Genomic DNA, 22,088 nt, shown 5'->3' with positions numbered 1-22,088 from the left:
TGCCCTATAGTGGAATTACTGGTTTTTCTTTTCTTTTTTCTCTAGTTTTATTCTAATAATACAGTATATAATACATACACAAAATATGTGGGGTTTTTTTCATGTGCCCTCCTTTACTAACACATAATCTATTATTTGTTTCATGGATACAGGTCTGTGATTCATCAGTTTTACACAATACACAGCACTCATCACCACACATACCCTCCCCAATGTCCATCTCCCAACAACCATCACCCATCCAACCCCCCTACCCCCCTCCACTCCAGCAACCCTCAGTTTGCTTCTATTTTTACCTTTTTGAGGAACCTCCATACTGTTTTCTATAGTGGCTATACCACCAACAGGGCAAAGAGTTCTTTTTTTCTCCACATCTTTGCCAACACTTCTTTCTTGTCCTTTTAATTCTAGCCATTCTGATGGGTGTAAGGTGATATCTCAAGTGGTTTTAATTTGCATTTCCCTGATAATTAGTGATGTTGAGCATCTTTTCGTGTGTCTGTAGGCCATCTATTTGTTGTCGTCATCTTTTTCTCCTTCTCCTTTCCTCCTCTTCCTCTCCCCTTTCCCTGCCTTTTCATCCCTCTCCACCTCTTCCTCCTTCTCCTCCTCCTCCTCGTCCTCCTCCTCCTCCCCCTCCTCCTCCTCTTCCCCCTCCCCCGCTCCTCCTCCTCCCCCTGCCCCCTCCTCCTCCTCCTCCTCCCCCTCCCCCCCTCCTCCTCCTCCTCCTCCTTCTTCTTCTCCTTCTCCTCCTCCTCCTCCTCCTCCTCCTCCTCCTCCTTCCTCCTCCTCTTCTTCTTCTTCTTCTTCTTCTTCTTCTTCTTCTTCTTCTTCTTCTTCTTCTTCTTCCCTTTTTTCTTCTTCTCCTTCTCCTCCTTCTTCTTCTTCTTTTCTTCTTCTTCTTCTTCTTCTAAAGAAGGTTCCATGCCCAGTGTGGGGCTTGAACTCATGATCTTCAGGTCAAGAGTCACATGATTTACTGACTAAGCCAGCCAGGCATCCCTTCATCTATTTGTTTTCTTTGGGAAATATCTATTCAGATCCTCTGCCCATTTTTTAATTGGATTATTTCATTTTTCGGTGTTGGTTTGTGTAAGTTCTTTATATATTTTGGATATTAACCCCTTATTGGATAAGTCACTTGTGGTTATCTTCTCCCATTCGGTTAGTTGCTTTTTTGTTTTGTTGATGGTTTTCAACCCTGTGCAAAAACTTATTTTGGTGTAGTCCCAATAGTTTATTTTTGCTTCTGTTTCCCTTGGTTGAGGAGACATAGCTAGACATTGCAAACAATGTCAGAGAAATTGCTGCCTAGGTTTTCTTCTAGGAGCTTTATGATTTCATGTCTTTAATCCATTTGGAGTTTGTTTTTGTGTATGGTGTAAGAAAGTGGTTCAGTTTTATTCTTTTACATGTAGCTGTACAGTTTTTTCAGCACCATCAATTGAAGGGACTGTCTTTTCCCCATTGTATATTCTTACCTCCTATTAGATTAATTGACCATATAAGTGTGGGTTTACATCTGAGCTCTCTACTCTGTTCCACTTATCTGCGTGTCTGTTTTTGTGCCAATACTGTGCTGTTTGGATTACTGTAGCTTGTAGTATATCTTGAAATGTGGGATTGTGATATGTCTGGCTTTGTTCTTCTTTCTCAAGATTGCTTTGGCTATTTGGGGTCTTTTGTGGTTCCATAGACATTTTAGTTTGGTTCTGTGAAAAATGCTATTGGTGTTTTGATAGAGATTGCATTGAATCTGTAGATTGCTTTGAGTAGTATGGACATTTTAACAATATTACATCTTCCAGTCTGTGAGCACAGAAGATCACAATCAAATGATTGGGTCATTTTTAATTTCTTTCATCAATGTTTCACATTTTTGAGTAGGTCGTTCATCTCCTTGGTTAAATTTATTCCTAGTGTTTTTTATTCTGGGAAACTTTTTATCTCTTTTTCCATTCAGAATGATATCCTTTCCAGGTAGAGTATTCTTGATTGTAGGTTTTTTCCTTTCAGTATTTTGAATATATCACGTGTTCCGGGAAAGGGAGGTATTTGCAAAATGACCTCCAAAGGCCAGAGGAGTCATAAGACAGAGTAAAAAGGCTGACAAACCCAGCTTGACAATAAATGGTTTATTAAGGGGACTTATGGACAGAAACATGTCTTGGGTGGCTGCATATAGATCTGTGCAACCCCACTTCCTATAAGACCTGCTTTTATAGCTCTAGTGGCTGGGGAGTATATGTTGATAGACCACTGGGGAGGAGATGTTAGAATTATAGCCATATCTCTAAAGCTGATGAAAGATATTATGCCCCAAGCGTGTCCTCAAGGTTTGGTTAAACAAAAACTGTGACCAACTAACATAGTTTACTGACTAAAACACAGCTTTCTCACTAAGACTAAATTTCAAGATCTCACCTCTCTATGTTCAGAAATCCAAAGTTATGTCATAAACTTTGCCCATTCCCAACAGTTTTCATGCTTTTCAAAGCTTTCCTTGAGATCATCAACCCAGGAGCCAACACCTTAGAATGATCTTCCCTTGACTTCCTTCTCAAATCGTAGTAAAATCCTGTCAAAGAGCTGGTCTCCCTTCTTGTTATATCAAATAAACCCTCCTTTGCTTGATCAGATTTTAATTTTTTTGGTATTCTTTTGAGGATTCGGCTTTTTACTTATATATTCAAAAAGATCTGAACTCCCAACAGAAATCCTTGAATCAAGTGAAGGAATCTGTAACTAAGCTTCTTGAATTTGTATGTCACTCTGTGTCCAAATGTAGTTGTTATTAAATTGACCCTTATTTCTTCTTGTACAAGAATTCCTGTGTCTTTCATGAGTTAAAAATATAAAGGACTTAAAACCTGTCCTGGCAGAGAGTAAATTCTCAAGTAATATTTGTTGATTTCCCCTTTACACAGGAAACATAGAGGAAGCTCCATACATTTTTGTTTTTGAAGGAATGTGCTCACAGAATCATGGTTAGAAATTATTTGGATATGAAAAATATACTGGACACTCACATTTTGCTTCATTTTTCAAGCCAAGGGGAAGTAGTGAATCTAGCATCAGAAAACAGATATTGATAATTCTAATGTAATCCCCAATATTTTAGGTTTACCTAGCAGATGATGTTTAATCCATTGAGAAGGAAGGAGTAATACTAAACATGCCCAGAGACAAGTCGTCCACAACTAGGCAATTTTCTTTCCTAATGGAGATATCAGATGATTAAATCAAAGACATAATAGAGATATAATAACTGAAAACTTGAATATAGAAGAGAGATATCAGAGACGCTGATTCTGAAAGCTGAAAGGAACCTTAGCTATAAGCTCATAGAATTGTCTAATAGTAAAGGCAAGTAAACTTAAAGTTTATACAAAGTAGTCATTCTTGCTTACAGAAACAGGTTTGGAATATATGTTTCCTTGTGACAGACCTTCACTTGAGTTCATAAATTTATTTAATAAAGTTTCTTGCTGTAGTGTACTAAAAATGGCTATGTATTCTTTCTTTTTTTATTAGTTTTAGAGGTAGAATTTAGTGGTCCATCAGTTGCATAAAACACCCAGTGCTCGTTACATCAAGTGCCCACCTTAATACCTGTCACCCAAACATCCCTTCCCCCACCCTCTTCCCCTCCAGGAATCCTGTTTGTTTCCTAGAGTTCAGCATCTCTTGTGGTTTGCCTTCCTCTCAATTTTCATCTAATTCTGTTTTTCTTTCCCTTCCCCTATATTCATCTGTTTCTTAAACTCTGCATATGAGTGAAGTCATGTGGTATTTGCCTTTCTCTGACTGACTTATTTCATTTAGCATAATACCCTCTAGTTCCATTCACTTTGTTGCCAATGGAAAGATTTCATTCTTTTTGATGGCTGAGTAATATTCCATTGTAGATATACACCAGTTCTTCTGTATCCATTCATCTGTTGATGGACTCTGGGCTCTTTCTATATTTTGGCTATTGTGGACATTGCTGCTATAAACATTGAGGTGCATGTGCCCCTTTGAATCACTGTTTCATATCCTTTGGTTAAATACCTAGTTGTGCAATTGCTGGGTTATAGTTCTATTTGTAACTGTTTGAGGAACCTCCATACTGTTTTCTAGTATCCGCAACCACAGTTCTGGATTTCAACTTATATGTCAAAGCTGTAGTCATCAAGACAGTATGTTATTGGCACAAAAACAGACACATAGATCAATGGAACAGCATAAAAAGCACCAAATGAACCACAACTATTTGGTCAATTAATCTTCAACAAAGCAGGAAAGGATATTGAATGGGTAAAGCACTCTTTTTAAGAAATGGTGTTAGGAAAACTGAACAGCAACATGCAAAAGAAGGAAATGGCCCACTTTCTTACACCATACACAGAAATAAATTCAAAGTGGATAAAAGACCTAAATGTGAAATCGGAAACCATAAAAATCTTAGAGGAGAACACAGGCAGTAACCTCTTTGACATCAACCATAACAACAGCTTTCTAAATATGTCTCCTGAGGCAAGGGAAACAAAAGCAAAAATAAACTACTGGGACTTCATCAGAATAAAAAGCTTCTGTACAATGAAGGAAACAATCAACAAAACTAAAAGGCAGCTTATGAAATGGTAGAAGATATTTGCAAATGACATATCTGATAAAGGGTTAGTAACCAAAATATATAAAGAACTTATAAAACTCAACACCCCAAAAGTGAATATTCCAATTCAAACTGGGCAGAAGACATGAATAGATACTTTTCCAAAGAAGACATACGAATGGCCAACAGACACATGACGAGATGCTCAACATCACTCATCATTAAGGAAATAGGGCTCAAAACTACAATGAGATATCACCTCACACCTGTCAGAATGGGTAACATCAACGACACCAGAAACAACAAAAGTTGGTGAGGATGCGGAGAAAGGGGAATCCCCTTACACTGCTGGTGGGAATGCAAGCTGGTGCAGCCACTCTGGAAAACAGTATGGAGGTTCCTCAAGAAGTTAAAAATAGAACTATCCTACAGTCCAGCATTTACTCTACTGGGTATTTACCCAGAGAATACAAAAATACTAATTCAAAGGGATACATCCACCCCGATACCTACAGCAGCATTATGTACAATAGCCCAATCATGGAAACAGCCCCAGTGTGCATCTACTGAAGAATGGATAAAGAGAAGTGGTAAATACAGACACACACACAGACACACACACAAACACACACACACAAATGAAATCTTAGCCATAAAAAGGAATGAAATCTTGCCATTTGCAATGATGTTTTTGGAGTTAGAGAATATTATGCTAAGCTAAATAAGTCAGAGAAAGACAAATACCATATCATTACACTCCTATGTGGAATTTAAGAAGAAAAAGAGATGACCATAGGGGAAAAAAGAGAGGGGCTAACCATGAAACCGACTTAAGGATAGAGAACAAACTAAGGGTTGCTGGAGGGGAGAGGGGTGGATGAAGGGGTTAAATTGGGAATGGGTATTAAAGAGTGTACTTGTTGTAATGAGAACTGGTGTTGTATGTAAGTGATAAATCACTAAATTCTACTCCTGAAACTAATATTACACTGTATGTTAACTAACTGGAATTTAAGTAAAAACTAGAAACTAAAAAAAAAAAAATGTGAGATACACACACACACACACACACACACACACACACACACACACACTAATATTACTTGGCCATAAAAAAAGAGATCTTGCCATTTAGAACAACATGGATGGACCTAGTGAGTATTATGCTAGGTGAAATAAGTCAGAGAGAGAAAGACAAATACCGTATGATTTCTTTTATATGTGGAATCTAAAAAACAAACAAAACCCAGATGCTTACACACAGAGAAAAAACTGGTGTCCACAGGGGAGGTGGGGGGGATGGGTGAAATAGATAAAGGAGATGAAAAAGTACAAACTCCCAGTTATTGAATAAGTCACGGAGATGAAAAGTACAACACAGGGATTATAGTCAATAATATTGTAATAAGGTTGTTTGGTGACGGATGGAGACTACACTTATTGTGATAGCACTGAGTAATGTACAGAGTTGTTGAATATTGTTGTACACTTGAGACTTACATAGCACTGTATGTAGTGAATTATACTTAATAAAAAGTACGTTATATGCTTTAGTAATACATTAAATAAATCCTGATGAATCCTGCTGAATATGGTCCATTTCCATAACTTGTCTACTAGCCTTGTTTATCTGTAGTTTAAGGGATTTGGTTTTATATCAACCATCTCAACTGAAGAGATTTAATGGTTTGGCATATTAGAAGGCAGCACTGTATTAATACTTCATTTCCATTCACAAGTGTATGCACCCATTTTTTAAAAAATCCCTATGATGACTTTCCCTCATAGAAAAGCAAATTCTTTCTTTACAGGAAATGGAAGAATTTGCCCAGACCTCTGGGGAAGATGGTATTGTGATGTTTTCATTGAGATCAATGATCAAAAATCTCACAGGTGAAAACAGAAACATGCTCAGTGGCCTTTATCCAGATGCTGTGGAAAGTCAGGTAAACTTTAAGCTCTTTTTCATGTCTATACATTGCTTTTTACAAAAGGAGGTAATATTTCAAAATGCATGTGTAGGCAGATCTTCTTATGCCCGTTTTTCATTATTTGTACACATTTGCTTAAATTCTGCAAATCTTGCTTAGGATTGCATTCAGAAATTTTTATTTATGTTATAAACTAAGGATGAAACTTGGGTGGTATGACTAGCAGTGAGAGAATTTCTAAATTCATCCATCAACCAGGCTTCATTCCAATGGGTTTTTTAAATAAAGTGTGAAGTCTGCACATAGCTTCAGAGAGAAGCTTTTCTATCATTCCAACTACCTCTTACCAAGTGTAGAATTGGTAAAAGGTTGAGTGGACAAGCTCTAACTCCAGATATAAAATGACCTCCAAATCCTGCCTTCGCTCATATTCTCTCTTTTCCCAAACCAAAAACAGTGTAAAATTTGGGATTAGGATACTTACTGTATCTCCTGAGAGAGATTCATGGACCACCATGAATCCACATACACTCTGTGGAGTAGAAGAGAAAAACAAAAAAGCAGTCCAAAACGGCTAGTCCTTTTTCTAGTTTCAAGTGGGAAATGACAGCCGAAATGTTGGGACCTAGGTTCCTGAATTTAATGTCTCCTCAGTTGCCCATTCAGAATGTGATGCAATCAATCTAATTGGTTCTGAATAATCAGGTAAACAACTTGAACTTTCTCAGCTGGAGTAGGCGTGTACAGGCATACCCTTGGTTAAAAAAAAAAAAAGCAGAATCATGTCTAACCTAGAAAAAATAAATAAGTCCCCGTTCTCTGAAATCTTTTGTTTTTCTAAAATTATAAGATCAGTGTTCTCATTGCTTCTGAGCTACATCCAGGCTCATGCCTGATCTGAACTCCTTCCAAGAAACCTAAACTACTCTGATAACAGTATTATTTTAGAACTGCCCTGGCATATGCTAGCCTAGTGCTACATCACAATGCCTGCATCACTCCCTAACTTCATCTCATCACATAGGCGTTTTATCGTCTTATGTCATCGCCAGAAGGTAGCACAGTACAGTAAGTTATTCTGAGAGAGAAGGAGGCCACATTCACATAACTTTTATTACAGTATATTTTTATAAATATTCTATTTTTTATCAGTTATTATTGCCTAGCTTATAAATTAAACTTTTGCCCAGGTATGTATATATAGGGGAAAATGGCTTATATGAGGTTTGGTACTATCTGAGATTTCAAGCATCCACTGGGAGTCTTAGAACATATCCCCCCAGATCAGGGGGGAAGACTGTGGTGATAAAGTTTCAGCATAGGTCTCAACCAACCGTCTAGGAGCTGTGAAGCGAAGATCACCTTAAAGAGTTACCCCAAATTGAAATGAGAAGGCCATGTATTGGATACGGGGTGTTCTAGGGGGAAAAACAAAACAAAACATGACTTTAGACTACATGGTTCTCTTCAGCAGAAGCAGCTCTCAAAGAAAGCTAGTAGAGGAGAGGTGTCAGCTTCTAATCCCATCAGCTGGGGAGTAATTTCTATATTCCTCACAGGAGAATCGGGGTAACACATCAAAACAACCACCAGAGGGCGTTACCAAGAGTAAAGGATATTGCAGCTCTGTAGACCATGCTTTGCTTTGAATCTTCTGTCCATACCTTTTTAAAGAAATAGTCTCTAGGGGGCCCCTGGGTGGCTCAATCGTTAAGCGTCTGCCTTTGGCTCAGGGCGTGATCCTGGTGTTCTGGGATGGAGCCCCACATCAGGCTCCTCCGCTGGGAGCCTGCTTCTTTCTCTCCCACTCTCCCTGCTTGTGTTCCCTCTCTCGCTGGCTCTCTCTCTCTCTGTCGAATGAATAAATAAAATCTTAAAAAAAAACAGCAACGAAATAGTCTCCTCTCGTTTCAAGTCAACAGATTATTGATAGCAGGAAAACAAATCTATCCCATGACACAGGTCTTCCCCTTTCTGCTTCTAATTTGAAGGGGCTTCCTGATAAGATTTAAAAAAAAAAACAAAACAATTTACATGGATTACAAAGGCAATTTGCAAAGCAAAATTCAGAAGATATTTACAGGACAAATACTTTTTAGAAGTGTACTTTTCAAATCTCTCCACTTCTACTCAAAAATTACTATCATATTGTACTTTGGATCTCTATAATCTCTTGCAAGAACTATTGCAACTGTATCTCAGCTCATTTCCCTGTGTTAAATCTTGCTCCATACCAAACATTCAATAGCCAGTATTTATGAAAAGGTAAGCTGTATCAACATTACTGTTTAAAAATTATACATCGATCCTTCATTGATCTTAAATTTGAAATAAAAAATACATAGTATATCGCCCATTGGTTTTTTTAATAAATTATATCCCGAGTATCTTTTCAGTCTAATTTCTCTTCTCTGTTCAAACCAAACAGTTCACCATTGCTGAACATGAGAAAAGGGCCTAAATTTGTAACAATAGATGGTATATAAGATTTTGGTCATTCAAGTGTTCTGAATGACATTACTGAACTGATAGCACACTATCAAAATCTTGGAACTTGTTATCTTGAACCAATATGTTTATTTCTTTAACAGATTTTTTGTTCAGTATAATTAATACATAAAAACCAGGTTGTGAAATGTCAAAAAATGAGGACATATATAAATGTCTAAATTACTATCATTTGACTTTACATACTTTCAGAACGTATCCTTTGTGTTCTACAGATTTATATGTATTTTATTTTATTTCCAAAAAAGAGTATCATGCTTATGTTTTTTCCTGGAACTTGTTGATTTAGCAATGTGATGTGGGGAACATGCAACAGTAGTGCCTGTAACCAAATCTTCGCTAGAATTCCTGTACACATTATGCCTTTCATTGGAGGTGTGTTTCCTGATAGATATTTCGGTACTTCAGGGAACATACTGTACATAAATATGTGCGTGTGTATTTCTACATGACTGATTCCTCGATGTAGAATTGCAAGGTTAAACAGTATGTTTACATTTTATTTGAAAGCATCATTCTGCATTATCCATCATAGAAATTGTTTTCTCAGATTCTTTTTTCCTTTTTTAGCAGAAGGCGATTTCTTTAATTTGATAGAGTGTTCAGGTATAGTAAGGCAATAACATGCAATATTGGTGAAACAGTCAAGTTTTTCACTGAGATTGGGAAGAAGATAAGAATGATCACTATTTCACTTCAATTCGATATTGTATTTGGGGTTCTGGCCATAAAGTATAGCCAAAAACCCCAACGGATTGAGTAGGAAAAATCGGGCAGTGGGAGGGCAGAAGGGTAGGACTTGGACTCGAAGATTCCAAACCAATCCAAACCACAGTTGAAAGTTTAGAAAATGTTATAGGTGTACAACATAAGGTGGCCCCGGAAGCTAATTTTAGGGGTACAAAATCAGCCATTTATAAGAGAAACTGACAGAATATAAAGGTAACAATGTCCTTATCTTGCTAAACTGTAATTCTCTCACTTTGGCATTAATTCATAATATTTACTGGAATGACCAACTCCCAGATAATTAAAACAATTTTAATTATTTAAAACACTTACTTCTGTAGGATATATTCTACCACTCGAAGTAGAAACAGAAGCCAAAGAATGCCTTACTGGACAACAAGCTCACCTTAGGTGTAACTGATCCAGGGCTCCAGCGCCACAGACTGCTTCACAGTGCCACCAGTCAGTCACAGTGCGCTGTTCCCTGCCAGCTGCATAGTGGGACTGCGGCTTCGCAGCTCAATACAGCAGACGTGTCCTCTGAAGGCATCAACGAGGAACAGGCTGCCACGTTAAGAGAGGCCCAGGCCTGCAGTGATCCCCCAACCCTTGCAGAGCTTGCGGACTGCCGAGGACCCCAGCATGACTCCAAGTCCCCAGACATGGATCAGCACGGTTGATCACCGTCTTTGCTGGAGTGGTTGGGGGGATACGAAGCAGAGGCAAGGCCCACTGAAGGAGTGGTGCTGCGATGTGACCCTCTAAGTGCAGGGCAGCGGCCCACGGCAGACGCCACGTGGCCAGCACACAGGAGACGTACACCAGGTAGCGAATGTGCGGGTCCTCTGTGCAATGGGCCTCACGTCCCAGGCGCGGACTAGCTCTAGCGCCGACCTGGCGGAAGCAGCCCGTGCAGGGCGTGTACCGTTGGCCGAACGAGGTGGCCCAGCCAGGCTGGGGCTGTGCAGACTGGCTTGGCCGTGGGGTGCCAGCCCTGTGGCACTTGGCGGCCCAGGTGGTTCATGCCTACTGCGTCGTAGTGCACAGGGTCCAGGGGGCCTGGGCTGGGCTGCCGAGGCCTGGAATCGGGTCAGGGACGGCTAAGCGCACGGCCGCCCGCAAGGAGCCCGGAGGCGTCTCCAGGTGCCGCTGCTGGGCACCCGGCTGAGACAGCGCTCCCGCGGGCCTTGGGGCCCACAATCTCCTCCGCACCGGGCGTCCTTCTGGGCCGCAAGCACCCGTCGTCAGACCCCCGCCACCAGCCTCTGCTTCAGAGAGGCCAGATGCTCCTCCTGACGGGCCACTTGGGCCTACGAGGCGAGTACTTCCTCCTGGTAGCCATGGCGGCCTCTTCCCTCTCAGATTCTTCTGTTTGAGGTCTCTTCTGTGGGAAACAACTTCTTGACTCAATTTACATTTTCCTGAGAATTCGTACCTTTTACTGCTTTTCTTATGTTATTGGCCATTTTTACTTCTGTGAATTGCCTGTTCGTATCCTCCATTTATTTTCCTCTATTGTTTTTTTGTTTCTCATTTGTCATATTTCTGGCTCTGCAGTGATTCCCTACCTTTATCTGTTACGTGTGTTACAGGATCGATTTGAGGAAAATTAATTAAGCCTACGTGCATGGTTTAATAATATTTTATCTACTGCGGCACTATAGTGTGTTTCGTTAAAAATGTGTCAATTATCTAGAAGAGTCGTGTGGAAAATTTGGTGATAAACTTTTCTGAGAATTCCTCCGCGCATCCAAGTTTTAACTTGTTTTGCAAACAAATTCAAGCCTAAGGCTGGAGAATGTTGTGAGACTTCAGTGATCGTCTTGTTGACCAATAAAGACAGGTGTTTTTCTCTCATCTGAACGACTTGGATCATAAAGGGATTCCCTGATATGTAGGTTTCAGGAGGGCCTTGAGAATGCTTGTAGTTTGATTCCCCTATTTCCATAAAATTTACATATTTTTGTTTTCTTTGCATTGTTATTAATTATGGTCAGTCATCCTGTACCTAGGTTTCAGGAAATGATTGTATTCTTTTTTTTCATGCTAAAGGATTTAAGGTTTCCTTATTATGTTAATGGAAAGGATGGAACAGCAAGCTGACTGCTCTTGGAAGAGAAAGAATGAGGCATGCTCAACTAAGCATGGTTCTAGGGAATGATCATTACTTCAATTGCTTTCAACAAAGACGTGGAATTGCTCACCATATCTGTAATAGCTAAGTGATGATGTGCCTGGTTTCGAAAGAAGTAGGCATATATATGTACACACACAAGGGGAGAGAGTGAAAGTTCAGTGAGTTCTTTAGGGGGCATGTTCTATATTGTTCAACCTGCAAGTGAGACTTTATATCCATTCTAAAAGGGTAAAATGAGTGTGAAAGCCCCCAGGTGAATCTTTTTAAAGGACTGTGAGGTAAAGAGAATAAGCTAATGAAGGAAATCTGTCATAAATAGCTCGGAGTTTTTAAAAGATTTTATTAATTGATTTTAGAGAGAGAGCATGCCCATGAGCAGGGGAAGGAGCAGAAGGGGAGGGGAGGGAGAGGGAGATAACTTCCAGCAGATTCTATGCTGAGCCCAGAGCCCAACTCAGGGCTCCATCCCACAGCCCTGAGATCATGACCTTTGCTGAAACCAAGAGTCAGAGCTTAGGCACCTGAGCCACCCAGGTGCCCCAATAGCTCAGTTTTATCATAGGAAACAGATAGCTGTTATATTTCTAAATTCACATACATTCCACGGGAAAGTGACAAGTGGATGAAGGCCAACAACTTGCCATGTCCTTAGATAAGGAGTGAGGCTGAGGCTGGATCTTACTGTGGAGAATTAGTGGTCTCCCAAAACAAAATGGATGGGTAAATCATTTTATACAATTTCAACTATCTGTAGTTTCGCTAGCACAGCACAAAACTACAAAATTCTGCACCAAAATTAAGTTAAAATATATTTGCACAATAATAGTGATATTGTGACTAGCCTTCTTAATGTTCTTGTGTCCATGCCCAATGTTTGAAAGACAGTTAAGCTCAATAATTTTTGGAGGGGGATGACTTTTGATTTGGAATAATAAGTTTCAATAAATACCCATACGGTTTGCTTTTCATTTTATTTAATTATTGCCAGTTTTTCTGTTGGCATGACATATTTCTAACTCTCAAACAGGCAGTAAACCCTTGAGAGCAGAGTTTGATCTGAGAAGCTAAGTTGTGAAAAGTCATTTTGTCAGAGGAGGAAGGGAACCTTACGTCACAACTTCTTGCTGGAATAAACTGGAGGAGTCCCATCTCTGAGGCATACCCGCTTGAGGCCCCAGATACAACTACTCCTTTTTTTCCTTCTTCCCTCTTTTTGCACACTTCCGGTAACAAAAGAGACAACATTGGGTGGTGACAAATACAGCAGTTGCCACACAGGCCAGCAGGAACCCAATCACATCCAAAGAGTGGTACTGGACCCAGGTGAGGTCATGGGAGGCTGGCCTGAGGTGTTTGGCTCCTTTGTGGCGCATGACAAACTCGATCCAGAAGACTGCTCGATCCAAGGGCTTTATAGGCTGATCGTGGTGGATTCTTGATAATGTCATGGCATTCTCTTTGTATCTAAAGGAGAAACATAAAGACAGTGACATTGAAAGGAAGCTAGTTTGCCTAATCCTGTGATTCCCATGAAAGGTTTTTGAAAAGTGTCATACAAATGATTCAAGATAAATGTCATAGAATTATAGAAGTGCTATGTTTTTTGTTTCGGTCCTCTTAGGAGATTTGGCTTTTAAATTGGAAGTTTCCCATCAATGAATATTTTAAAAAGTGAAAGTGGAAGTTAAGTTAGGATAGTTTAATCTTTTCTAACAGAGAAAATGATATGGGCCATTGTGACAGCTCTAAATGAGATGGTGGGAGTGCAACTACAGAATGATCCTCGTGAAGCGGTAAAGGGAATTGTGTCATGGTGAGTAAAATGCCACCTCACTGGTCCCTTGTCTTCACTCCTCTACCCTCTACTCTTTATTTTCCATCATGTAGCCACTGTGACTTTTGAAACAGATATCAGATCATGACGCTTCCCTGCTCAAAATTTCCATCTGGCTTCTCATTACGTTTAGAATAAAATCCAACTATGCATTGTGGACTATAGGATCTTACAGATACAGACCCCTGGCAACCTCTTCTCCTGTCACTTTGTCCCGTGTACACTGTTGTAGGCACAGAGACCTGCTAGCAGTTCCCTGAAGTTGCCATACGGGTCCTCACCTCAGCACCTTTGTACTTTCTGTCCCTTCTGTCTCTCTGCTGGACACTCTTCCCTGCAACTCTCCAAGGCTGCTTCTACCTCTTGATGGATGTCCCAGCTCAGAAAGGCTTCTGGGCCACACTATCAAAGCATCGTCAGACATTTGTTGTGTGTGTGTGTGTGTGTGTGTGTGTGTGTGTGTGTTGCTATTTGAAACCTAGAATTTGAAAACATGTTATATTTTCCATATAACATTTATTACATATGAAAAATTCACGTAATCTTAACTGAATAGGTCATAAATTCAAAATTAGCTAGAATATTATTGTGAAGTGGATGTAATAATATACCTACTACTAAGATATTTATATAGAGTATCACAAGCTACCCGGAAACACCCCATCTTCCCCGAGCCTTTTAGTCATCATAGATTAGCTTTTATTATTTATATATTGGGATAATAAGGTAGCACTCATTTCCTTTTGTCTTTTGTGTCACAGTTGTTGGTTAATGCTATCACTGTATAGTAGTCCATTGTTTGGCAATACCACAGATTATTTCTTCATTTAACAAGCAGTGGACATTTGTGTTAACAATTTTTTGGCCATTACCACTAATGCTGTCATAAAAATCTTGTGTATTTCTTTTGATTTACATATTTATACAGTTTTGTTTGTATATATTATAGAAGTGGAATTGCTGAGAAAAAGGAGTATTTATGATTATGATTTCATTATTGACTGAATTATGTAGAAGTATATTGCTTAATTTCCAAAATTTAGAGATATTTCAGTTATCTTTCTGTTTGACAATTTCTAAGTGACTTCCAGTAGGCTGGACAATATACTCTTGACGATTTAGATTTTTCAAATTTACTCTTGGTTTATGGCCCAGCATAGGGTTAATTCCAGTATCTATTCCATTCCTGAAAAATGTATATTCTCTGTTGTTTTATATAGAATGATGTATATGTATGTCAGGCAGGTTATATTTTTAAATTGTGTCCTTCAGAACATTTAGGTATTTATCCATCTCTTTCTTTTCTTTTCTTTCTTTTCTTTCTTTCTTTCTTTCTTTCTTTCTTTCTTTCTTTCTTTCTTTCTTTCTTTCTTTTTCTTTCTTTTCTTCCTCTCTCCCTCCCTCCTTTCTTTGCTTCCTTTCTTTCTTTCTCTCTGTCTGTCTTCTTTTTCTGTTACTGAGAAAGATGTTTAATAACAATGTTATGACTATGGATTTGTGTGTTTGTTCTTTTGTCCACTTCTGCTGCATTTTGATGTTTTAATAGTAGGTGTCACCAATTAGCAATTTGTATTGTTTTGAAAGATCAATCTATTTATCATTATGAAAGACATATCTTTATTTTTGGTAGTCATTCTGGACTACAGTGTCTGATATTAGCACAGGTACAACATCTTTAAATGGTTACTGCTAAAATAGATCCTTTCCTACCTTTGTACTGACTCTCTTCTTGTACACTTCTATGTGAACATGTCTCATGAACAGTATGTAGTTTCTAAAACGCATTCTGACAATCTTTGTCTTTAAATTACTTAGTCTGTTTAGCTTTAATGTAAGTAGTGACATGGTTGTATTTTCATCTACTGTCTTACTCTATTTTCTTTGCTATTTGTACAACCTGCCATATATTTCTTTTTCTTTCGTGACTATTTTAAGTATTTTTATTATTTGATTGTTCTACTATTTTCTTCTCTGTAATACTTTTTTGGGTATTTCTTCGATGATCCCCTCGTACTGTAATGTTAATACTGATAGTAGTAATAGATACTGAATTCATGGGTGCTGTGCTAGGCACTACAAATTCCCTTGCGTTGTTTTCCTCTGTAATGTAGAAAACTTCACTATTTATCTTATCATATTTAAAAAGTTTTATCTTCAAAGGACAAAATCAAGAAAGAGAAAAATCAAGTCAACCAGAATGAAAGAAAATATTTATAAATCGTATATGTGATAATGTATTATATCCATAACACATAGCAAATTCTTTAATAAGGTGAGACAAATAATCAAATTTAAAAAGTATCAAAGAATTGAAATAGACATTTCTCTAAAGAGGATATATGAATGGCAACTAGTATATGAAAAGATGCTTAATAACTTTGGCTATAAGGGAAATGCAATTCAAGTCCACAAGGAGAGACTTCACACCCACTTCACACCCACTAGGATGTCTGTAATAAAACAGATGATAACAAGTGATGATGTGGAGAACTTGGATCTCCCATACTGGGCTGGTGGAAATATAAAATGGTGCGTCTCATTTGGACATCAATTTGGCAGTTCCTAATAGAGTTAACATTTGACCAGCAATTCTACTCCTAGATGTCTACCCAAAAGAAAGGAAACATTCTGTTCACACGATTACATGTGTAGCAATATTTATAATTCCTAAATGTAGAAGTAACCAAAATGTTCATGAACTGATAAATGGATAGATTGTAGCATTTCCATACCACATGAATAAAATTCAAAAACATGCCAAGCAAAAGAAGCCACACGCAAAAGACCATAAATTGTATGATTCAATTTTTATGAAATAGCCAGGGTACAGCAATTTGTAGAGACAGAAAGTAGGTTAATGTTTACTTAAGGCAAGAGGAATGGGAAATGACTTCTAAGTCATATGTGATTCCTTTTTGGGCTAATGCAAATGTCCCAAACTTAGATTATAATAATGGTTTCATAATTCCGTAACATAATACGTATATTTGATTTTTATACTTTTAAATTTTGTGGTACATAAATTACAGATAATTAAATATATTAAAATAAGAATAAAAATTTTTGAGCAGAAAGAGATTTGTAGTTTTGGAAATTTTTGCTAGTGAATTGAAACTTATTTTACATAATTGCAAATTCTTCATTGTTTAATTCTATGGATTCATCATATTTTTAAAAATGTGTTCTTACAATTACCTATATAATTTGCATTTATTCGTGTAGAATATTGTTGCAGTAATTGGTTCCCCATTAAATCAATGGGGTTAAAATGCAACTTTGAAATAAATATCTGGTTGAAAATAAAAGTAGATATAAGATCAGTTAAATCATATTAAAATTTTAAAATTAGCCTCTTAAATAGAGGATGAAGCTCATAGTCACCGTGGACAGAAGAACTTATCTATCAATACTATTAATGAAAAAAATTGTAATACTCACGAAGTGTCATTAATGACCATCCTCAAAGCATTGAGCAAATCTGTACTAGACATCGTGTGGAAATCCAGACTGACAGCTGCTCCCTTGGCCTTCATGTGAGCAATGTTATCAGGTTGATCCGCAAACAAAGGAATGCCCACCATGGGGATCCCGTGGTGGATCGCCTCATAGATGCCATTGGTTCCACCATGAGTTACGAAGGCTTTGGTTTTTGGATGACCTAGGATTGGATGAATCTCAGCATGTTATTAATTATAAGTCTTAGAACTAAAACGAGAGTTGGGCAACATAAGGCATATATATTTTTATACACGTGAAACAGCATCAAAATGGCTTTCAGATCTCAGAGCAAGAGGCACATAAATCTGCTGGAGAGGTAAATGAAGATTGGTGTGGTACTTGTAACTTGAAAAATGAATACAAGATGGCTGGACAGACAAATTGAAAGAGAACATTCTGGATAAAGAATAGCATGTTCAAAAAAAGAAAAAAGGAGGTGGCATATTAGAACATATTCTCTTACACGGTAAAGTCACCGAGTTTAACATGTAGGGGTGATGGTGGTGGCTCAAATCAGGGGAAGGAAAGACTGCACTTTATCATGAAGTGTGTGATGACTTCATGAACAAGATCGTGGTGTTTTCCTAGAGAACATGTAGAGTTGCTGGTAATTAAAGAGGGGCCGTTATTTTTCAGTGGCACTGAATACCCATGCAGAATGAGAAAGGATAGGAGTAGGTTGAGAGAACTAGGAGACAGAGTGATGATCCAGGTAATTGTTGAAAAATTATCGGGGGAGGCAAAATGGTGGAAGAGTAGGGGACCCCATTTCATCTTGTCCCTGAATTTAGCTAGAGAACTATCAAATGATTCTGAACACTTATGAATTCAACCACAGATGTAAGAAAAGAATTGCTCGAATTCTAGAAAAAGAAAAGTGACCACTTTTTGCAAGGTAGGAGGTGCAGAGAAATGAATCTGAGGGTATATTCAGAAGGTAAACAGCAGGGGAAGGGAGCCTCCCCAAGCCGGCTACCGGAAAGTGATGTAGCGCCCGAGTGCAAAATCAGAACCTTTCGAGGTCTGCTCCAGGGAGAGACAGCCCTGCCTGAAAGGTGCTCAGGTGGTGAAGTGGGGCAGAATCGTAGGTGGGACAGCATGATGTCAGGATTCCTACGGTCACAGAATGGGGGTTCCTGAGCTGTCAGAATTCCCAAGCATTAGAGCAGTAAACTGGTTATGTTCAGTGAGACCAGGCGGGGACTCTCAGCTCGGTTCACAATAAACCATATACTGCAGCATGATTGGGTGACCACTCTCTGTGTGGCAGTCCTCCAAAGGGCAGAAACATGGTGACCCTCCACGTTCCCTCTGGAGGCGCTGTGCGGGAGGGTGCAGGACCAGGCAACCGCTCTGTGTGTGTGATCCTGTAAAGGGCAGAAACGTGGTAACCCTCCACCTTCCCAGGGAGGATCAGTGTGGGCATGCCCCTCAAGAGTCTGCAGAGTTTGGCACACACAGAGGTGAAGACTGCTTATTCCTGAGGGTTTACTGAAGAGAGGGGGCTTCTATCTTTCAGTTCCAGGGCTGGAAAATGGGGTGCAGCCTCTTTTATTTTCTTCCTCTAAAGAGGCACAGAGGGCCTTCAAGGAACAAAAGCCACATAGAACAATCAGAATCAGCTTATACTGATCCAGGCCCCCTGGCAAGGGGTGGTGCAAATGTGCCCGGGCAAAGACACCTGAGAATCAGTGAAGCAGGCCCCTCGCCCAGAAGACCAGCTGAAACAACAGGGGAACACCAAGTTTGTGGAGCACACAGGACTACGAAACTCCAGCGCTAGGGGAAAATAGTACATAGAATTCGAGGTTTTTTTCTCAAGATTCATTTATCTTTCAATTTTGAATTTTCCTTTTCTTTTTTCTTTTTTTCCTTTTCAAGTAGTTTCTAATTTTATTTTATTTTTTTAAGATTTTTACTTACTTATTTGAGAGAGAGAGATAGAACGAGCATGGGAAAGGAGCAGAGGGAGAGAGAGAGAAACAGACTCCCTGCAGAGGAAGGGGCCAAATGCAGGGCTGGATCCTAGAACCTGGAGGTCATGACCTGAGCCAAAGGCAGTCACTTAACTGACTGAGCCACCCAGGCACCCCAATTGGTTTCTAATTTTATCAACTCTTTGTTTTTAAGTATTTTTTTTAACTTTCATTTTTAAATTTATATTTTATAGATATATTCTTCGTTTTTGGCTTCCTTTCACTGTTTGAATTTTATTTGTGTATTTATATAAGTTTTGCTTTCTTTACAATTTTGGGATTTAGTGTCTTCTAACAAACTGACCAAAATACACCCAGGACCAAGTAGATCACCGTGGTTTGTCCACCTGGGAGATTGTAATCTCTCCCTCCCCCCCCCCCCAGCTTTGTTTTCTGTTTCTTTTCTTTTTTTCATTTCTGACCTCTTTGCATTTGTCTAGTGTGTATTTCGTTTGGGTCATGGTTGATAATTTTTATTTTGTTATCTCATTCATCCATTCTTCTCTGGGCAAAAAGACTACAAGGAGGAAATCACAACAAAAGAAAGAACCAGGGGTAATACTCTCTGCCATAGATCTAATCAATATCGATATAGGTAAAATGTCAGAGCTGGAATTCAGAATACTGATTATAAATTTACTAAGTGGGCTGGAAAAAAGCAGGTCCAAAGGTAATATATACCAGAAAGGAACAGAGACAATTTACAGAAATGATGATTTTACAGGTAATACAATAGCACTAAACTCATATCTTTCAGTAGTTATTCTGAATGTAAATGGGATAAGTGCCCTAATCAAAAGACATCCAATATCCAATTGCATAAAAAAGCAAGATCCATCAATATGCTGTCTGCAAGAGACACATTTTAGACCCAAAGCCACCTCCAGATTGAAAGTGAGGGGTGGAAACCCATTTATCAATCTAATGGGCATCAAAAGAAAGCTGGGGTGCAATCGTTATATCAGACAAATTTGATTTTAACCCAAAGACTGTACTAAGAGATGAAAAGGGACACTGTATCCTAATTAAAGGGTCTATACCATAAGAAGATATAACAATTATAAATATTTATGCTCCTAACTTGGGAGTAGCCAATTTTATATACAAATTAATAACCAAATTAAAGAAACACATTGATGATAACACAATGATAGTAGGGGACTTCAATACCCCACTCACTGCAATGGACAGATCATTAAAGCGGAAGATCAACAAGGAAACAAGGGCATTGAATGAAACGCTGGAGCAGATGAATTTCACAGATATATACAGAGCACTCCATCCTAAAGCAACAGATAACATATTCTTCTGAGTGCACATGTAACATTATCCAGAATGGATCACATAGTCACAAATTGGGTTTCAACAGCTACCAAAACCTTGGGATTATACCCTGCATATTTTCAGACCAAAATTTTTGAACTTGAACTCAATTACAAGAAGATATTTGGAAGGAACTCAAACACTTGGAAATAAAAAAGCATCCTACTAAAGGATGAATGAGTCAACCAGGAAATTAAAGAAGAATTTAAAAATTTCAAGGAAACAAATGAAAATGAAAACACAACAGTTCAAAACCTTTGGGATGCAGCAAAGGCAGTCCTAAGAGGGAAGTACATAGCATTGCAAGAGTTCTTTAAAAAAATTTTAGAAAAGTCTCAAATACACAAGCTAACCTTACACCTAAAGGAACTGGAAAAAGAACAGCAAATAAAGTTTAAATCAAGCAGGAGAAGAAAAATAATAAAGATTAGAGCACAACTCAATGAAATAGATGCCATAAGAGTAGAGCAGATCAATGAAACTAAAAGCTTTTTCTTTCAAAGAATTAATTAGATTGATAAACACTTGCCAGACTTACCAAAAAGAAAACAGAAAGGACCCAAATTAATAAAATCATGAGTAAACGAGGAGAGACTATGACCAACACCAAGGAAATACAAATAATTTAAGAACATATTATGAGCAAATGTATGGCAACAAGTTAGGCAATCTGGAAGAAATGAATGTGCTCCTGGAAACTTATAAACTACCTAAACTGAGAGAGGAAGAAATAAAAATCTGAGCAGACTCATAGCCAGCAAGGAAATTGAAGTAGTAATCACAAACCTCCCTACATATAAGAGTCCAGGGCCAGATGGCTTCCCGAGAGAATTCTACCAGACATTTAAAGAACTAATACCTATTCTTCTGAAGCTGTTCCAAAAAATAGAAATGGAAGGAAAACTTCCAAATTCATTCTGTGAGGCCAGCATTACCTTGATCCCCAAACCAGAAAAAGACCCCACCAAAAGGAGAATTATAGACCAATATCCCTGATGAAGATGAGTGCAAAATTCTCCCCAAGATACTAGTCAATAGGATCCAACAGTGCATTAAAAGGATTAGTCACCAAGACCAAGTGGCATTTATTCCTGGGCTGTAAAGTTGGTTCAACATCCACAAATCAATCAATGTGATACATCACATTAATAAAAGAAAGGACAAGAACCATATATGATCCTCTTAATTGATGAACAAAAAGCATTTGAGAAAATACAGTATTTTTCTCGATTAAAACTCTCCACAGTGTAGGGATAGAGGGAACATACCTCAATATCATAAAAGCCATTTATGAAAAGCCCACAGCGAATATCATTCTCAATGGGGAAAAACTGAGAGCTTTTCTTCTAAGGTCAGAAACATGACGGGGATGCCCACTCTCACCATTTTTGTTCAACACAGTAGTAGAAGTCCTAGTCTCACCAATCAGACAACAACAAAAAGAAATAAACTGGATTCAAATAGACAAAGAAGAGGTCAAACTCTCTCTCTTCAGAGATGACATGATACATTATGGGGAAAACCCAAAAGACTCCACCCCAAAATTCCTAGAACT

General features: G+C 38.5%; 1 protein-coding gene and 1 long non-coding RNA gene across 2 annotated transcripts in view; one reads left to right on the top strand and one right to left on the bottom strand.

Moving 5' to 3' along the window:
• Positions 1–21,082, top strand: part of LOC125283090 (uncharacterized) — a 28,145-nt gene extending 7,063 nt beyond the window's left edge. The window contains exons 2-3 of the long non-coding RNA XR_007190635.2: positions 6,409–6,543; positions 10,107–21,082. This is a non-coding gene — a long non-coding RNA (uncharacterized LOC125283090). The remainder of the gene's footprint in view (positions 1–6,408; positions 6,544–10,106) is intronic.
• Positions 12,857–22,088, bottom strand: part of LOC125283093 (UDP-glucuronosyltransferase 2B31) — a 26,554-nt gene continuing 17,322 nt past the window's right edge. The window contains exons 5-6 of the mRNA XM_057308914.1: positions 17,175–17,394; positions 12,857–13,366 (exon numbers count right to left, since the gene is read on the bottom strand). Of these exons, the coding sequence (XP_057164897.1) occupies positions 13,087–13,366; positions 17,175–17,394 (500 nt within the window). The 3' untranslated portion in view covers positions 12,857–13,086. The remainder of the gene's footprint in view (positions 13,367–17,174; positions 17,395–22,088) is intronic.

Source organism: Ursus arctos, unplaced genomic scaffold (assembly GCF_023065955.2).
Source record: "Ursus arctos isolate Adak ecotype North America unplaced genomic scaffold, UrsArc2.0 scaffold_70, whole genome shotgun sequence".
In the NCBI taxonomy this organism is placed as follows: Eukaryota; Metazoa; Chordata; class Mammalia; order Carnivora; family Ursidae; genus Ursus; species Ursus arctos.
The sequence above is the reverse complement of the archived record's forward strand: the minus strand, read 5'-3'. Positions and strand labels throughout refer to the sequence as shown.